The 19,999-nt window shown below is 41.6% G+C and overlaps 1 protein-coding gene across 1 annotated transcript in view; it reads left to right on the plus strand.

Moving 5' to 3' along the window:
• Positions 1 to 19,999, plus strand: part of CA8 (carbonic anhydrase 8) — an 89,933-nt gene that overhangs the window by 2,312 nt on the left and 67,622 nt on the right. Inside the window, exon 3 of the mRNA XM_027042921.2 lies at positions 10,572 to 10,696. Within this exon, the coding sequence (XP_026898722.1) occupies positions 10,572 to 10,696 (125 nt within the window). The remainder of the gene's footprint in view (positions 1 to 10,571; positions 10,697 to 19,999) is intronic.

The following is a 19,999-nucleotide window of genomic DNA, read 5'->3' on the forward strand; positions in this document are numbered from 1 at the left end:
AAAATCTTTAGGTTTATTATTTGGCAGGGAAGGTACTGATTTCCAATGGTGGATTTTTTTTTTTAAATGTTTATCTTTAGTTTTGAGATCGAGACAGAGCATGAGCAGGGGAGAGGCAGAGAGAGAGGGAGACACAGAATTGGAAGCAGGCTCCAGGCTCCGAGCTGTCAGTACAGAGCCCAATGCGGGGCTTGAACTCGTCAACTGCGAGATCATGACCTGAGCCAAAGTCAGACGCTCAACCGACTGAGCCACCCAGGTGCCCCCCCCCCTTTTTTTTAACTCATTGTGAATGTTCCTGAACTTTAATTTAGAGTCCATGAGCTAGTCACAGATGGATGTAGTTTTCCCTGCTGTTCTGAGTTTAGTGAAGGTATGGACATCATCAAACAGATTGTAGGTGTTACTATATGTAGTCAAAGAGAAACTGCTTCAGATATAAATTTGGATTTAAGTAAGATTTTGTGGGGGAGGGTATCCAGGAGAGACATTATGTGGTACTTTTTAAGAACACAGTACAGTTATTAAATGCTGACTGTTCTGGTTTATGAAAAACATTTGAAGGTAATAATAAATGTGTATTGGTATGTTGACATGCCTTGGTATTTCTGGAAATAAACATTTATAAATCTATACAACAAAAATGCATTGCACATCAGCACTGTGTTGAGTGAGTATAGGTTGTATACAAATAGATAAGACTGTTCTCCAGGATTCGTAGTTTAGTGAAAAGCATGATCCTTTAAATTTTCTTTTTTTAATGTTTATTTATTTTTGAGAGAGACAGAGACAGCGCAAGGGGGGAGAGGCAAAGAGAGAGGGAGACACAGAATCCGAAGCAGGCTCTAGGCTCCGAGCTGTCGGCACAGAGCCCGATGCGGGGCTTGAACTCACAAACCGTGAGGTCATGACCTGAGCTGAAGTCAGACGCTCAACCGACTGAGCCATGCAGGCACCCCAAAACACAATTCTTTAAAGCATTAGTGTAAATGCTAGTGGAAGTGTTACGAAATATGTGAGCATAGAGGGATGGCTGAGTACAAATACTCTGCTGTTAGAGCCAATTTAACGTGATGGAATTGAATTTAACATTTCCTTCTGGTCCCTTCACGATTTTCCTCGGCCCCCTCTCTTAGCCCAGAACAGACACTGTCAAGCAGTGTCTCAACTCTCTACCCGCAAGATTTTCCCTTTCAGGGTCCCTCTACCTTCCACCCCTCTGACCCCTGACCAGCCGGGCAGAGCTCTCTGTACGGCTGTCCTAGCCTAATTTGGAGACACATGTTCCACACCCTTTCCTCCTGCCTCCTTAGGGAGCTTTCTCCTTTAGATGCCCTGTCTCCTTGCTGCCATGACGATTTCTTCTTCCTTGTTTCCTCCTTTTTAGTATTTCTCAAACTTAAGAAACAAGTAACAACCAAAAAAAAAAAAAAAAAAAATACCATGTCTGGACCATTTTTGCCCCCCTAGGATATTTGAGCTTCTCAAAGGAGTAGTCTGTAAGCCCCGAACACCCTGTCATTTATTTATTTAATTCAAATGTTATCTGTATCAAAATAGAACATAGCTGTAATTTAAATAGCTGACTAGTACTACATGTTTCTCTCTCTGCCTGGTTATACCCTTCCCCCTGCAAAAAAGTACTTTTCGCCCTGGTGACAGCCACTTTTAGCTCTTAGCCATTTCTCCTGGTCTCTCCTTCATCCTTTACGGATACGTATATACTGTCATGCTTTGACATTTAAGATCTCCATGGACTCCTTGCTATGGAGAATGAGGCTGGTTCTCTTATTCTCCTCTCCCATTGTGGTTTTGCCCCTCTGTTGTCCCTGTATACTTAAATTGCAATTTTTATTTAAAGAATATGCATTAATAAAAAAAAATTTTTTTTGGTAATGTCTATTTATTTTTGAGAAAGAGAGAGAGAGAGACACACAGCACAAGCAGGGGAGGGGCAGACAGAGACAGAGGCACAGAATCTGAAGCAGGCTCCAGGCTCTGAGCTGTCAGCACAGAGCCCGATGCAGGGCTCAAGCTCACAGACCACGAGGTCATGACTTGAGTCAGAGTCAGATGCTTAACCCACTGAGCCACCCCAGCGCCCCTGCATTATTTTTTTTTTTTATCATTATGAGTGTGTGGCTGTTGTTTCCAGCTGAGACTAGATTCTGTTTCCTTTATTGAACAATATGGAGTTTTTCCTCCCCTGGAGTTCATGCATTTTTATTTATTTAATTGCATCTTTATCTCTCATGATTTCATTTCCAGACTCTTGACAGATGGCAGATCATCAAGAGGTCCTTCCACCCTCCCTTGGAGGCCTCTCCTCCCTTCTTCTGCCCCACTTTGGACCGCATGCTCTCGAGGCCTGCCCTGTAGTCATCACTTGCAGCTGCCTGCACCTTATGCCTAGAGAGTTCCTTTGCTGGTCTCTTGTGTCCAAGCCCATGTTTCCTGGATGCTGGGCATCCACTTTTGAGGTTGATCCCTCATTTCAGGGAGTTTCTAGGTTTATTCCCTCCTGTGGTCTATCTTCCAGTAACTTCCTGGGAAGAAGGGCATGTGAGGGCTAAATGTTTGGATACCGTGTGTGTGTCTGTCCTGGGTACTTGGTGTGCCTTTTGATCAGAATAATGGTGTCTGTCATTTTTTAGAAATTTTCTTACATTATTTAATAAGTTTTCTGCTTTTTTAAATTTTCTTCTTTTGTAAGTTGTATTTTTGTTTTGTTTTTTTGTCCTACTTTCTGGTAGATTTCCTCAATTTATATCTTTCAGTCTTTCTATCAAACTTTTCATTTCTGCTCTAACCTTTTTAACTTCTAAGAAAATTGTGCCTGGGGCGCCTGGGTGGCTCAGTTGGTTAAGCATCTAACTTCAGCTCAGGTCATAGTCTTGAGGCTCATGAATTTGAGCCCCGTGTTGGGTTCTGTGCTGACAGCTCAGAGCCTGCAACCTGGTTTGGGTCTGTGTCTCCCTCTCTCTCTACCTTTCCCTGCTTGTGCTCTTTGTCTTATGAAAAAAAAAAGGGTACTTATTCTATGACTTTTTTTAGTTGTCAAAGTATACCTTCTTTTCTTACATTATTGATAAGTTTTCTGTTTTTTCTTTATTTTCTTCTTTTGTACCTCATATTCTTGTTTTTTTGTTTTGCTCTCTGGTAGATTTCCTCAACTTATGCCATTCAGTCTATTAAAATTTTCATTTCTGCTCTTACATTTTTTTAAAGTTTATATTTGAGAGACGGAGAGAGAGAATGTTTGAGTGAGAGAGGGGCAGAGAGAGAGAGAGTAAGAGAGAGAATCCCAAGCAGGCTCCATGCTGTCAGCATCAGAGCCCAATGCGGGGCTCGAACCCACAAGCCATGGGATCAGTACCTGAGCCAAAATCAAGAGTCGGACGCTCAACCAACTGAGCCACCCAGGTGCCCCTGCTCTTACATTTTTAATAAGAAAATGCTTATTCTATGATTTTTTTTTTTTAGTTGACCACGTACACCTTCTGAAAATTATTTCATAAATGCAGGCTCTTTCTCCATTCTTTCCTCTATTGCTTTTTTTCTGTTCTATGTCTCCGCTTATGCTGGGTTCTTTCTTCTATTTGTTTGGTCTCTGTTTTTAAGATGAGCGGTCTTCTCAAATGTCTAGTTATCTCTGGCTCTTTATTCATATTTAGGAATGGGCCTAAGAATTGTGTTAGTATGTTTTTACCTTCACTGTAGTTCTGCATTTTTGAGGATGTCATCTAGTTGGGATCCTACATTGGCTTCTTTCGTTCTTTCACTCAGCAGTATGCATTGGCTTCTCACGCTGGTTTTATCTGGCTTGCCAAGGTGCAGGTGGCAATCTTTGTTTTACCTTTTTTGTAAGGTATTAACCTTCTTGGATCGGGTAAATATAAATCAGGCCTGCACCCTGCCTTCAAGAAGCATACAGTGGTGGGCGTGCCTGAGTGGGTCAGTTGGTCAAGCACCTGACTCTTGATTTTGGCTCAGGTCACGCATGATCTCGCGGTTCATGGGTTCAAGCTCTGTATCGGGCTCTCCACTTTCAGTGCAGAGCCCGCATCAAATACTCTTACCTCCTTCTCTCTCGGAGCCTCCCCTGCTCATGCTCTCTCTCCCCTCTCTCTCAAAAGTAAACATTTAAAAAAGAAGTTTGCAGTGGCGGATCGTGAAAGATAGGTGTAAGGGAGAGATTATTTTTGGCTGACATTATTAGGGGAGGATTGGCTCAGGAAGTAGCATTTGCAGAAAACACAAAGACTGAAGAGCATTTGGATTGGGATGATTAGAATGTGTATGGGGAGAGAGGGCAGTAAGCAGAAAGGACATAAGATATATGGGATGGTGTAGACATTGGATGAGAAGTGAATCCTGAAGTATAACTGAAAGAAAAGATTCATTCGTGTTAAATGAGGTTAATCTATAAATGGAGTGGCTGTGTTGGAGCAAACTCGTGAGGGATCTGGAGCCAGGTGTAAAGAGTATAACCTTTTTTTTTTTCGTCTGTAGACTATGTTTTAGGAAAATTAACCCGGCCATACCAAGTAAGATGGGATCTGGGAGAGGTCGGGAGCCAGTTTGAAAGTTATCGCAAGAGATTAAGTTAACCAAAGCAGCTGCTGTGTTGGGAGTGCCATTGGAAAGGCAGGGGTGACAAGGGGCGGGGGCGGGGGGGTGGTTCTGAGATGCCATCCACAGGGCTTCGGTGACTGAATCCGTGAAATGGCAAAGATGGGAATCGTCAGAGACGTGCGCTGGGGTGGAGCCCCTGTGACTGGACCACACTTTGGATCTTGTCACTGTGCTTCACCCTTTGTGCATATTTCAAGGTGACAGAGTGCCTTCTAACGTGGGTTGAGCCGAGCACCACATTTCAGGTCCTGTTGTCTCTTGACTATGGGGCATTTTACTGAGGCTGCCACATAGACGGCTCCATTTCCCTGTAGGACACGGGAATCCCTGTACTGCAGGAATCGTAATGTTTAGTGTGCACAGATTAAAATCAGACATCTTACAGCGGTATGAAAAGTAGCTTAAGTATAAAAATAGCACTGTAGATTTCTATAGCCTGAGTGGTTTAATACTTAAGTCACAAAAAAGCGTGAGACTGGCCAAGCTTCTGGAATAGAATCTTTCCTTCTTACGACAAACAGTGTGTTAAGGGTAATGACATTTTTAACGGGCCATCAGTATGGGAGAGATTGCTAATCAGGACAGGTCATTTGTACCCTTTGCAGTAACTTATTATAGAAACCTTAATAAAGAAAATTTTACTTCTGGGTCTTTTATAATTCTCAATATTAAATTTAGATTAGATTACTTTTATTGTCAATCACGCTTCCCCCCCTCCAAAAAAAAACATGACAACTTTTTATAGTGCTTCTTAACAGCCTTGCTGATTTAAAGATGAAGTTGTCAAAAATATCTTTAAGTTATTTGCACTTAGGAAATGGCTCTGTATCGTTTATTTATAGAGATGTCAGGGTTGAATTTCTTTCTGATTATACTTACTATTAGCTAACTTTGGGGGTCTTGCATCACCTGGACAATTGTCTTAATCTGTCTCACTTTGCTTATACAGAGCAACCTAACTGGCCTCCTCCCCCTATTGTCAATGTTATGTCCGCTCTTAAAAGCTGATGATATTTGTTCTTTAATATGAAATGAAAGTGTAGGTTAAAAGCTAAAGACCATAAAATAATTGATTTTTGCATTTGAGCCTTCAAATGCTAAAAAAGAACTAATTTATACTATTTTTGGAATGTTTTATGACTACCTTTTGGATTCCTTAAAATTAAACTGAGGTTCTGAAATCTTCAGACCTGTCGAGAATGAGCTGTTTGTTTGGGTCTTGAGATCTTTTGGGGGACACATCAGGGACGTTAACATTGGTTTCCCTCCATGTTGGAGATATGGCTCTGGCAGTCTCTGTCTCCTGGGACAGTCAGGTGGTTAGGCTTGCCCTCTGATGGTCCACCATCCAGGTAGACCTGTCGAGAATGAGCTCTTTGGGTCTTGAGATCCTTTGGGGGACACATCAGGGACCATTAACATGGCTTTCCCTCCATGTTGGAGATGTGACTCTGGCAGGCTCTTCTCTTGGGACAGCTAGCCGGTTAGGCTTGCCCTCTGATGGTCCACCGTCCAGGTAGACCTGTCGAGAATGAGCTCTTTGGGTCTTGAGATCCTTTGGGGGACACATCAGGGACCATTAACATGGGTTTCCCTCCGTGTTGGAGATAAGGCTCTGGTAGGCTCTGTCTCCTGGCCTCACCGTGTCTGCCTGAGCTGGGACGGCCAGCCACTTAGGCTTGTCCTTTGATGGTCCACTGTGCAGGAAGGTATGGGAGTAATATTTTAAAGGGCAAAAAAATATTAGTTCTCTGCTTAAAAGCTATCGGTGATTCCCTCTGTGATAAACTCCAGCTCTTAGGTACAGCCTACAAGTCCCCTCCCGGGGCTCACATCTTGAAGCCTACCTTTTTTCTCTTGAAACACACTCAGGCTTTCTCAGCCTCTTCTGTCCGCTTGGAATGTACTCGCTCACTTCTCTCGGCTTGATCTTCCAGACTCTGCTTAGTTATCTCCTCTGGAAAGCGTTCCATGACTTTCTGACGCCCTGTTGGTTTTGGCGTGGCTCTTGCTTGGTATCCTCCCGGTTCCTTGGCGCTTTCTCTTACTGCTTTTGATGTAATCTGTTTAAACTACAGTATTAAGTTCACGAAGCACTGAGAATGTCTTGCTAGCCCTGAGCCTATGTCCTTCTTTTGAGATTCTTGGTGGTCAGCACGGGGCCGGGCATGGAGTGTATCTCAAAACGTGTGTTAAACTCAAATGAAATGAGGGGGAATAAGCCTTGATCAATAGCCTTTGAACTGTCTGGAAAATTTGTTTTCGGCAGAGGATTGTGGAAGCTTAGTTGGACTTGGGTAAATGCTTCTATATCATGTCTTTATGGGATTCTCAAATTCTGCAGAGGCTTCTGAAAGGAGCACTTTTTATGTGGATAAACATAATAGCCATGCCTGTTAGAGAAAATGCAGACGGTGGCAATTGCATTCGTTTATTTTATATTCTTTCCACGAGTGTGCTATTCTAAGGAAATGCAATGTGTCATCAGTGTGACTTTCATGTTGTTTCAGTGTAATTTTATTGAACATAATGACATCACAACTAATAAACCTGCCACGTGGTGACAGAATATCACTCAGCAAAATTTGATACACATAAATGTAAGGAGAGTATACCGCTTTTGGTATGACTAGTTTCCTTATGAAAAAATAGGCTGGGAAAAGGGAGAATAAGAGGATGTTGCCAAATGGGTAAAACAGAGCTACTATTTATTTTTAGTCTATAGATGCAATCATTCTTGGGGGATGAACAGGTAATGCTTTTTTGGCACCTCATAAAATTCTGAAGTCAGTATTTTGTCATTTTTTATGGCTTTGCACAGCCATGTGATTTTAGTGTGGTTTCACTTTGGATTATTCATCTGCAGCAAAAGCGAAAGGTACCCAGGGCCTGAGTGCTGGCCGAAAGCTGCGTCTTTGTCACCCCTCCCTGGGGACCAGGCCTGGGCAAAATGCTTCCCTCCTTTGTGTTTATTTTCAACCCAGTAGAATGTAAGACCCATGAGGCTCTTGTTTCATTATAATTTTACTGAACATAATGACTTCACAACTAACAAACCTGCCAGGTAGGGACTAAATACCACATACTCAGCATTAATGCATGGATTTGCATTTTATCCAATAGAATGTAAGACCCATGGGGCTAGTGAATTTTGTCGGTTTTATCATAGTCAGGGTATCTTAAGTATTTAATATGGTACCTGGTATAAAAATACTAGTTGAAAGGATGAGTAAATAAACCCCTGGGGGCCTGGAATTTCTCCCTATGAAGACACAGGTCAAAATATCAGCTCTGTCCTCAAGTTTCAAACTAAAGACTTTCATTCCTGTTGAAGAAATATCAGGCATCGATCAGGTGGAGGTTGTATTTTGGTCCCCTGAAATCACTCAAGGTCTGTTTCCTCCTTTTCTATAGGAGAGTATTGGTGGACTGCCCTGTAACAGTTCAGAAACACTGCGTGTGTGTGTGTGTGAGAGTGTGCCCTGAAAAGAGGTTTTGGGAAAGATTTTTTAAAATCCTCTTTCCCATTTCACATGTGCTTCATTTCACGATGCTACCCTTTCTTTTTCTTTAGCAACGTGGAGCTAAGCCTCCTCTAAGACCATTTTTGCCTTCTATTGAAAGAGTAGAGAGTGAGAGAACACTCGTCTCCCCCCAGCAGGCCTCAGGTCGGGCTGTAGCTATGCATGGTGAGGGGTATGTTTTCTAGTTCTGATGATGCAGGCCGAGGTGTGGCACGGGACATACCAGAAGCTTTTTCCCATTTATTCTTTTTGGTTTAGGAGGTGGGGTACATTCCACCTTTGGGAGTGGGTACAGCCCAGACTTCCTTCCTGGTTTTTCTCAAGACCAGCATTGGACAGCCAAGGGAAAGGAATGATTTTTATTCACAAACTGTGGCATGGTGGTTGAAATAGAAGCATTTCATCCACAGCATGGATGGGTTATTGGACACGATGCCATGCACTTGCTCTGCAGTTTGGGACATCTGTAAACCTTTGTGATCCATGTATTTACATTTTCTTTTTGATGGTTCTGGAAAATAGGATGAGGTGTAGTAGTTCTCAAAAGAAGGACTGCAGCTTAGAAATCCAAGCTTAAAGAACTCATTGTTTTTTTTTTTTTTTAGTTCCTGCAAACAGATGCAGAGATTTGGATCCCCCTGTCCTGTATCAGTGGGCAATGTGGATCAGAAGAGTGGAGTCCCAGGCTCCTGAAGTTTGCTAGCTAGCTGGGTTTCCAGGGCTGATCACACTTTGCTCCTCTTGGCCACGTTTTCTCCCCTGTCGATGGGGATAATTAACACCTACTGACCCTTCTGATTTGTTGTACGATTTCAAATAAGACCAAGCATGAGGAAAACGTTAAAATCGCGCCAGGTAGTGTTCTCCTAAAGACCATGTGTCTCACTTCCCTTCCCCCTGGATGTGAGGTGTACACCCTTGGAAAATTATCATGGTGTTTTGCTGCTGATAGCTCTTTTTCTTCTTTGAGCTGGTAGAAAGCTTAAAACCGAATTTATAGGGTACTTTTGGTAAGGATTTCACAGCACTTGTTTGCGTGGCAGCCGCATTTCCCCGTCTGCACCTGTCTCTGTCTTTTGTTTTCCTTTTGCTCTTCCTTCTAATTTATGCCTTCTGGCTGTATTACACGTACTGGATGTCAGAAGCCCTAACATGTTTCTAGAACAAGTTATTAGATGAAGAACCAGCCAAACAAATAATGCTGCACCAACTCCCTTACTTCTCCTTTGAGGTTTAGAGTAAGGATGGACAGCAGAACTGTCCCTCTGTGTGGCACTCACCCTTGGGCACCATTGCTTCCTTCACAGTGGTGGCCCGAGCGTGAATGCTAATTTCTTTCACAGAGACTGCTTCTTGGGGGAAGAGGTAAATTTTTTCAGCTTCCTAACTGAAAGAGTAAAAATAACTTACAATTCTTAGCCAATACCATTTAGAGTTAACATTTATTTTTAGGAAGAATGCAAACAGCCTTCATTGATGTCAAAATTGGTCATCTGTAATAAACTAAGTTTTTTCGTATGCTGTCACGGACTGTTTAAGGAAAGTATGTTATTGCTTCGAGACAGGTTCTTACACAAATGTACTTTTCATCATCCTTAGAGTGCTCTTGTTTGGGACAAAGTTCTGGGTTATATCTGGAAATAAGACATAGAGACACGGCCCCCATAGAACAAACGTTGATGTCGTTTTTCCAAACGTTGACATTTTAAGCATTGTTAATATTCTGTCATAATTTTATTTCACTTGCATGTCTGTGGTTCTAAAATGGTAAATAGGTTTTCAAGTGTTACTTTGTTGTTGAGAAATCATATGGCCATAATCATTCTTTTCATGGAAGATTTTGTTAGCTTACACTTTTTAAATTGAAAGTCTGGTGCAAATGGATGATCTCTAATGGATTTAATTTATTGACAGGTTTATAACAAATTATTAGTCAGTCTGAGGCACAGATTCTATTCTTGTCTCCTGAGCAGTGCTAAATGTAAGTCTCAGGGAGAGTAGGTACTGTGTGTGTTTTCTGCGTCTACTCCTTTACCCGAAAGACACAAGAAGTTGATGTTCTGCAACATTTCGAAGTATTTCAGTTTTTGAACTTGAGTTTTGAACTTACTGTTGTAAGAATTCTGCTGCCTCTGCAGATTCACTAGGTCAGTTTTGTAGATGCTGTGGATAGATGATAAACTGAAAATCGGTAACTTTTGGGGAAACCTCAACACTAGACTTAAATCTAGTATCGATATGATAGTGTAAGCGCATCCCACAGTTAGAATATATTTCTCATTTTGGCTATATGAATTCAATCTGTAGAGCTCATGAGAGCTTTCTGGCAAAAAATGTTCCCCATGTTTAGAACGCTATACTGATGAGTATGTTTGAGATGTAATTAAACAGAACTTAATTTTCTTTTTTCAGTTCTATCAGGAGGTCCATTGCCTCAAGGGCATGAATTTGAACTGTATGAAGTTAGATTTCATTGGGGGAGAGAAAACCAGCGCGGTTCTGAGCACACAGTTAATTTCAAAGCTTTTCCCATGGAGGTAAGAATAACAAATCCTCTTATAAAACTCTTACTGTTCATGTACAGTGTTCAATGATTTACTGAGAATGGTTTAGTTTAGAAGTAGTTGCACATCAATTGGATTTTATCAATTTATATTAAAATGATAAAGTATTTACAGAAACGTAAGCTCAGGGCAGCAGATGACGCTTCCCAAGAACTTTGGTGAGCTTGAAGGATGCACATGGGCAACTGGCTGTAAAGGTAATCTACACTAATAAAGTTTCCTTTCAGCATTGGTACTGTTCTAAAAATTCTGCTGTCTCTGCAGATTCACTAGGTCAGTTTTGTAGATGCCATAAATACATGATAAACTGAAAACCAGTAACTTTTGGGGGCACCTCAGCACTAGCCAAAAGTCTAGTTGAGCTCTGATTAAAATTGGTAAATTGGTTTTATTCACCCTAGGCATTTAGAGATTTTTAGACATTTTGTCTGAAGAATTCCCTCCTTACTTACTGTCCTACTCGGTTCCTGCTGCTTCTTCAATACCTAGTGGATGTATCATTTCTTCCATGGGAGTTTTTCTGAGTTCCTTCCCTAAGCAGAATGAGTTCTCCCTCTTTTGTGTTCCAGGTGTACTTGACCGATTGCTGCCATGGCACTCATGGGTCATAACTTTTAGTGCCTACGGTGTCTTTCTCACTGATCCTATGGGTTCCTGTTATGGACTGAAGTATTTGTGGCCCCCATTCATATATTGTAACTCTACCCCCAATATGATGGTATTAGGAAGTGGGGGCTTTGGGATGTAATTAGGGTTCGATGAGGTCAGGAGGGTAGAGTCCTAATGAACGGGATTAGTGCCCTTATAGGAGTCCAGAGAGAGCTTGCTTTCTCTGCTCCTTGCCGCATGAGGACACAAGAAGATGGCTGTCGATAAGCCAGGAAGTGGGTCCTCACCAGACGTCAGATCTGTTGGCCTCTTGACGTTGGATTGCCCAATCTCCAGAACTGTGAGAAATAAGTGTTTGTTGAAAGTCACGCCATCCGTGGTAACTTGGGCCCAAGGTGGCTAAGACAGCTCCTGAGGAAAACGTCTCCCTCTCATTCTTTTCTTCATACCCATCATTTAATCCACTGCTAGGTATGTCTCTGTGAAATGCAGGTGATGTCCCTGTTGGTCCAGGCCTTGTTTATATTTCTTTCTATAAGGACCCACAGTTCTCTCCTTGCTCGCAACTGCACGCATCCTTAATTAAGTATGGAATTGAACATGGCTAGACACTGTGTCTGGTCCAGCCTACTGACTAGAAATCACTACTGTATAATTTATGGAAGTGATATTTGTATTTCAAAGAATGAAGGTAGAGGAAGGCCTTCTTGATATTACTTTATCATTTTTTAAAAAAATTTTTTTAACGTTTTATTTATTTTTGAGACAGGGAGAGACAGAGCATGAATGGGGGAGGGTCAGAGAGAGAGGGAGACACAGAATCTGAAACAGGCTCCAGGTTCTGAGCAGTAAGCACAGAGCCCGACACGGGGTTCGAACTCACGGATGGTGAGATCATGACCTGAGCCGAAGTCGGACGCTTAACCAACAGAGCCACCCAGGCGCCCCTAATTATCATTTTTAAAAAGTCTCTTCGGGGGCGCCTGGGTTAAGTGTCCGACTGTTGATTTTGGTTCAGGTCACGATCTCCCGTTTCTTGAGTTGGAGCCGCACGTTGGGCTCTGCGCTGACAGTGCGGAGCCTGCCTGGGATTCTCTCCCTGCCTCTCTCTTTGCCCATCCCCTCCTCGCTTTCTGTCTCTCTCAAATAAGTAAAATTCAAAAAAAATCCCTTTGGAATCTGAGGATAACCCTTTCATTAAAAAAGACTCAAGTCTTAAAAGTGAAATATTAAGTATTTTAAGGATGGAGGGAAAACAGTATGTTGAGCAGCACCTGAGTTTGTGATCGGGAGGACCGTAATGGAGGGCAGCTCCTTTAAGGCCTTGATGGGGAAGGTTGGGTCTTCAGACGTTACCATTCTAAGCGCTGTGTTTCTCAGTGCCTACAGACATCGTCTGACTTCCACCACCTGAAAACAGTTCTGCTGTGTCTTTGTGTCACCTCTGGCTACTGTGCTGTCCTCACCCAATGTGACAAGGAAAAGTACACACCAGGATGCATCAGAGAGGAGAGAGGGCACAAAACAGTCCAAAACAGTTAAACCTGCAGGGTAGTGGAGGGCAGAGTGAGGGGCAGGTTGAACAGTGGACGGCCAGTGCCTCAGCTCTGCCCTCTTCTTCGAGATTGAAAGACCGTTTCATCACTTCCTCTCAACCCATCTTCAAAGACGTAGTGTGATATAAAAAAATTTAGTGACAGATGGGAGTAATTGGGTAGGCAGCAACTTGTAGGTGAGAACTTAGTGGCTTTGCTTGCAACACACGGAATTTACAGCCTTCAGAAAGCTTGATTAGATTAAGGGAGTCAGTGGTGTGTGTTCGTTGCTCTGCAGTGGATTAGCATTTCCAGACCACATGTTCAGACTGGTTCTGTTACTTGGTGCCACTTTAACTGCTCTGGTCCATTAAGCACAGGTAATGGTTTGTTTTGAGTGAAGATTAAATTCTGATAGGCTTTGTTTCTGCAGAAATATTTATATTTAGGGTAATGGAATTACTTGCTGTAATTTTTCCAAAATAGGTGATGAATAATATTTATACTCTTTGTTACCCCAGATTATCCCTGATCCAATCCTAGAGAAAATATTTGCATCACCATCCGATGTTTGTGTAGTGTTGTATCCCATGGAGCGCATAAATGCAGGAGCGTGAGTGGGCAGGAGCAGAGGGAGAGATCTATAAGCCACGTGTTTTCTGTTTATGTGTTTTGTTTTGCTTTGTTTTAATGGTGGTTGTGAATACTGAGCTGGGTGTTCCGGGGGAGGGGGCTCACACACGGTGTGCTGAAAGAGAGAAGAGAGACACTCCCTGTAGAAGAGTCCAAGAGGGAATGAGATGGCTGATGTGGAGATAGGTAGGTGACTTGCCACTGGTCCCCTGGTCCTGAACTGCCCTCGCAGGCCACCTGGAGCACAAGGGCATGGCAAATAGGACAGTGGAGAGCGAGGGTATCCAGTACCCTTTTGGGCGTGTTATTAAAATAATGTTTCTTAAAGATACTTTCCATATTTTATTTATACTTTAAGACTAACTTTAATCTCCAGATCACCTATCTATACATACTTTCCTTTTATTGATTTCACTTAACCTGAAATGAATGGCTTACTAAACACTACAAACAAATATTGACCACGTGTCTTACGTGAAACATAAGAATGGCTTCTAACAGTCATTCATCAGTCTCCCCACTAACTTTTTAAAGTTATGAACATATACAGTAAAAACAATTCTGAAGGTTTTTGATGGTACTGGTAGCCAGCACCCACATCCCTTCAAATATTAACACAGTTTGTGACTTCAGACAGTTTAAACTGCAGCTCTTTTGCTAAGTGGGGTGGATAAGGCACACCATTTCTGCTTTTCCTTCTTGAACTTCTTAGTTTTGAGACACAGATGAGCTCCCACAGCGTCTGACATTCTTGCTGTTTTCGTCTCGTAAACCTGAATTCTGCTGTTCATACTCCAGGTTTGTGCTTAGAGGACAGTGCCTTAGCAAGAGAAAAGTAAATTGTGCTGCACTTTTCTTCCTGTTAGCTGAACACCTAATGAGTTTGTACATGTTAACTACATCCTTAGAAATGTCTGAGTCATGTCTACCAGCTGGAATTCTCTTACTTAACGTGTGGAGGTTTTGCATTGTGGTATTGAATCAAGATGGCAACAGGAGGGGGAGGTTGTTGATTGCAGAGACGTCTGAGATCCAGTCAAATGAATTCCTATGTCTTTGTCCTTCTGGTGACTGCAAAACCTTCATATTCTCTTTAGACATCATTAGATACCATGGCTCTTGAAGTCCAACTTGAATCCTGTAAGAATGTTGTCATTTTGCCATAGCGGTATATTGCGTTCATCACCATACCATAAGGATAATTTATTCCATTCACATTAATTTTTGTTACAGATCTAACCACTGGAGGAACTGCTAGGTATTTAGGGTCCCATTTAACTTTCAGGCTGTGTGTTCTGTTTCCGCCACTTGTCTAAGAAGACTCTCAGCTGCTTTTCTACTTCAAGTAGCCTAACGTTGTGGTCCGTAGAACTCTTGGTAAATTATGATTGATCTTCACCCATGAGTTGCTACTTTAATACTTCCATGGAAGAGTGCTTCCCAGGCATTTAGATTTTAGGAACCATGAAATAAAAAAAAATTAGAGGATGGGGAAACAGGTAGTGTGGCCAAGTTTTGTTTTTTTTTAAATACGAACATTATTAACTATACTGTCCTCATCATTTCATAGAGAGAACCTATCTTTAGTAGCTGAGTGTAGGAAGGATACAGTCTGAGAATGAACACGGACCTGTAAGTTGAACAGACTTAGCTTTTAAAAAACTCGTAACCTTAGTTCTGTTTTCTCATTTCACTATAGATGAATGATAGTCTTGTCAGGAAGGGCACTGGTCCTGCCCACAGACCAGCGGGAGGTCATGCATGGCGGGCGGGTCTTTCTTGCCCTCTGGGCCTAAAAGTTTGTAATTTGAGAGTGAATTACCAAGGAAGAGCATGTTGTAGGACAGATTCTTATTTTTATCTTGTATATTTAAAGAGAAGCTATTGCTCTGTATTCTCCGAAAGGACTCAGCGGTAATTGAGCCACATACCAGCTATTTATGGGAAGTTGGGTGCATTAGGTAAATATTAAAAAAAAAAAAGTTTGTGCAGAGCAGGACTCTTTAGTTGTGAAGAGTCTAGGCCTTGGTTGTGAAATAGGCCAACAGAACATTTGTTAAAACATTTTTTTAATGTTTTTTTAATTTTTTATTTTTGAGAGAGACTGAGTGTGAGCGGGGGAGGGGCAGAGAGAGAGGGAGACACAGAGTCAGAAGCGGGCTCCAGGCTCTGAGCTGGCAGCACACAGGCCACCACGGGGCTCGAACTCACGAACTGTGAGATCATGACCTGAGCTGAAGTTGGATGCTTAACCAACTGAGCCATCCAGGCGCCCCAGGCCAACAGAACATTTTGAACAGTGTGTCTCCTGATACCGTACCAGTTCTGAATATTCCACTCTCCACTCTCCAAGTCCCGGGTCTTCTGTGTATCCTGTACTTTTCTTTTCTTTTCAGGCAAATACTAGTGTCTACCATTTAAGTTTTCTTTTAGTAAAAATGATCAGGCCTTTTGCTTTTCCTAAGCTATTTGCATGCTCGTATATTTGCCTGACTGAAAGGCCTTTGTCAATTTTCCGGGCTCTGGGGAGCACCAGGAAGAGTTTTCATGGTCAACAGTGAAAGGCGGGGGGATCTGTTCAAGTTACTTTATTCCCACGGATGTCTCAAATAGAGCTTCGTGTTTGTGACTCGCTTCCGAAATAGAGACTTCCCTTGACTTCAGTGAGAAAAATATGATGAGATTAGATCTATAAGATATATAGTTAAATAATTTATTTTTAAAAGGAACTTCAGAGATCACCCAGCACAAACTCCTGTTTAACATAGGAGAAATCCTAAAGATTAAGGGTCACAGGGCAACTTGGTGGAAGCCATAATGTATGGCCCGGGTGGAAGAGGGGGTATTTTAGTTAATTAAATATTCCACTTAAAAAAGAGTCATCCTCTGCTGCTGGTCTTTTCTCTAATGGGTTAGATCGATGAGACAACACAACAGTCTTTGTCTCCCTGCCTCCCCCCCCCCACCAACATGCCTGAGAGGGTCTTGTATGTGTGCATGCACCCCCATTCAGAGATGGGAGTGTTGTCGCCTTGCATAGGACTGTGCTGAAGCTGTGGCATGGTCCCCTGGCCTTACTGGCTGTGAAGACAAAATTCAGAGTGGTTTTGTGAAGGTATAGCAGTGTGGGGTCATGAAGGTTGGGACCCTTGCTGCCCCCGAGAACCGGCGTGGATGTAATGGATGAGATAGTCCCTCCGTTTTGCTGGGGTGCTCACCAAGGTCTGGAGAAGAAGGGGACTAGCTCAGGCAATGGCAGGGGTCACAAGACCTATTATCTGACTTCTCCAAGGAGTGCTCCCCCCCCCCCCCCAACCACCCACTTTCCAAAGCCCATTATTCCTAGAAAAATCAACCCCAGTTTGAGATTGTATTTGTAGTGGTAGTTAATACTTTGGATTGAGGTTGCTTTAGAAGAAAAAAGGGAAAGAGGAGGTAAGACTGATACTAAAGGAAATGACTCAAAGTGTGAATGTTCAGCTTCTTTGGGAAATTGTATTATTTTGATCAGAAAAAAGGAACAAATTGTACATATGATTGTTATGATTATAATTTGGCATCCTGGAATATTCCACAGGGCTAGCAGATTGAGCGTCACGGAAAAACAGATGAAGGAATTAGAACCTTGTGCTGTGGCCTCTCTGTGGTCATAATTGCGGAAACTCCCTCTCATATCTGGGTAAAAAAAAAAAGATAAATAAAAACAAATTTTATGTTTCCTGAATTCTGGTGAACACTTGCATTTTTACTACATAAAAATCACAGTTCCTGCTTTGATTTAGCATGTTTATTTTCTCATTTATGAAAATGTATTTAGAGTAGAAACTTCACAGTTTACTGAATAGAAAATAAATTACAGTGTTGAGCAAACAGAAATGTTCTTTTCGCTGTACCACATGATGTGGCAGTCTTCCATTCCCACTTAGAAATAGAAGTGCACGAGGCCAGTTTGACCTTTGAGTCGTCTTTGAAGCTACCTTTCATTTTATATTTGCAACTATTTCTTTTAGTAGATTATTCTTTGTTGTTGTTTGAAGATGTATACAATGTTTTCGGCAAACTAAATTTGGAAGAATCATTTATATGTATATTTTTACAAGTAAGGCAAATTTGTGCAAAATGGAAAATTGTTTCTGTAAATGTATATGGTGTATAATTAGTTTACAGGTGTAATAGGTATAAATAATTTATAGACTTGCAAGAAGAAAATATTTTAAATTGGGTTCTAACAGATATAAATTCTACAGTAAAATAGATCTCTTAATGCGTCTTCAGGTAAGAAATAGACTCTGATTTAAATATATAGTCCGTAACCAAGCAGCCACCTTTAACTCCTTTCCATCTATTCATCAGTTTATTCATCTGTTGTTTTTCCATGCATCCATGCATCCATGCATCCATGCATCCAATCAAGTGTTTCTTGGGAATCTACTGCTCAGGCTCTGGGCTAAGTGATAGGGATACAACGATGAGTGTCAAAGACAGCCAGTGGAGTTTATTGCACTGGGAGGAGTGCAAATGCATTTGTATGCAATTTATCTCCTCTCCCCTTTCCCCCTAAATTGATGAGCTTTCAAATCAGTGTTAAAGGGCCTTATCCCCTCTACTCTGTCTATGCAGTATGCAAACTCAGGCTATTAGAAGCTAATTATAGGAAGGTTTTGAAGATACTTACTAGAAAGCAAATATATTATTTGAAAGGTAAATGATTATCAACCAAACAAAACATTTATTGACTAGTATGTGAAAGGCACTGTGTCAGGTGTAACTCTGCCACAGGGTTAATTTAACTGCGATAACCTAACAAAATTAGAATCAGCAAGACACAGGATAGGAAAGTTTTGATGGTGGGGGGGGGCAAGTTAGGAAAGGTCTAGATTCTGAAAAGCTGCTAGAACCCCCGGGCCAGTGCTGCTGCCCCATTACCTACCTATAGATTACCAGTGGGATGGGGTGGGGAGGGGTCAGTGTGCTGGGGTTGGTGAGAGTTTAGGCCGGTACATCAGAAAATCCAAGATTCAGAGCCAAGCTCTGTGACCTTGGGCAAGGTAGTAAACCTCTTCAGATGTTCCTGTCTACGAAGAGGGTTCAAAAGTAGCTCCAAAGTTGGCAAGGAGTAAACCTTTTAGTATATTAGGAAGTTGTCATTATTCCATTATTATTATTATTATTATTATTATTATTATTATTATTATTCCTACCATGAGGAAGAGATGGGGGGACATCAAGGGGCAATTGTGATTGTGATGGTAAAAATCTAGTTAAGGGACACCTGGGTGGTTCATTTGGTCAAGCGTTGGACTGTTGAATTCGGCTCGGGTCGTAACCTCATGGTTTGTGAGTTTGAGCCCCAGACAGGGCTCTGTCTGTGCTGACGGCAGAGCTTGCCTGGGATTCTCTCCCCACCCCTCTCTCTGCTCCTCACCCACTCTATCTTTTTTTCTTTATCTCAAAATAAATAAATAAACTTTAAAAAATTATTTTAAAAAAATCTAGTGAAAAGTTCCTAAGGGGAAAACAAAAGGCTTTTTTTTGTTGTTATTACATGGAATATGAATGGAGAAAAAAGTCTTTTGTTTTCTTTGAAACCCCTGTTCCACCCTTTACTTGAATATATTGTCCTCTACAAGTCTAGTCAATATGTTCCCTGAGACATGTTTTTATGATTATGGTGCATGCACATGCAGTAGAATTTATATCACCAGTCTATTTTGTAGTGAAAAATAAATATTTCCTGTGTCAGGTGAGTATTGGCATGATAAAACTTCTAATTGAATGGGAGACTATTGAAAGATTTTTAATTCCAGAAGATCTTAATTAGTATAGAAACTACATAAGGTGTGGGGTTTTTTGCTTGTTTGTTTGTTTTTGGTATTTAAGAATGACAGCTTAAAATGGCACAGTGGTATTGGTAAGATAATCGTGCTTGTGCCCTGGCCACAGCTTTGCTGTGCTTGAAAACATGTCTCCTTTTAGCTTCTTCGTGTTACGCACAACAGGAACTCACTATGGAATCCTAGAATGTTGGGCCATGGACCCTGTGGGAAATTGGAACTTTTGGTGCCGTGGTTTCCCAGAATGAAACCTGCTCTGGTGATCGGTACTCTCCATCAGAGAAAGCCCCACTCGGATTCCAGCTCACCATGGTATTTGCTATAGGACTTCTTTGTAGCCATTCAAGTTCAATTCCTTTGCTGGGACATAAAGATAATACAGTTGTACTTAACCCTTATGGAACTTAGGGAGAGGCTGTAAAAATTAATGGTGTAATATTGGAGGCACCACGCACTGAGTATCTCATATGGTGGTTTAAACACAATCTGGTGTTCGCTTAAAGTACTTTGTAAAAGCATTTTAAGGGCATAATTAGCTGCAGTGTATGTAAATGTAATTTATGATAGTATAGTTGTCTCGGGTTTTTTGTTTTTTGTTTTTTAGAAGCCTTGAGTAGAAAAAAAGAAACCCAGATTTTAAACTGTTAATATACACATTAAGTATA

The sequence above is a fragment of the Acinonyx jubatus genome, chromosome F2, assembly GCF_027475565.1.
Source record: "Acinonyx jubatus isolate Ajub_Pintada_27869175 chromosome F2, VMU_Ajub_asm_v1.0, whole genome shotgun sequence".
In the NCBI taxonomy this organism is placed as follows: domain Eukaryota; kingdom Metazoa; phylum Chordata; class Mammalia; order Carnivora; family Felidae; genus Acinonyx; species Acinonyx jubatus.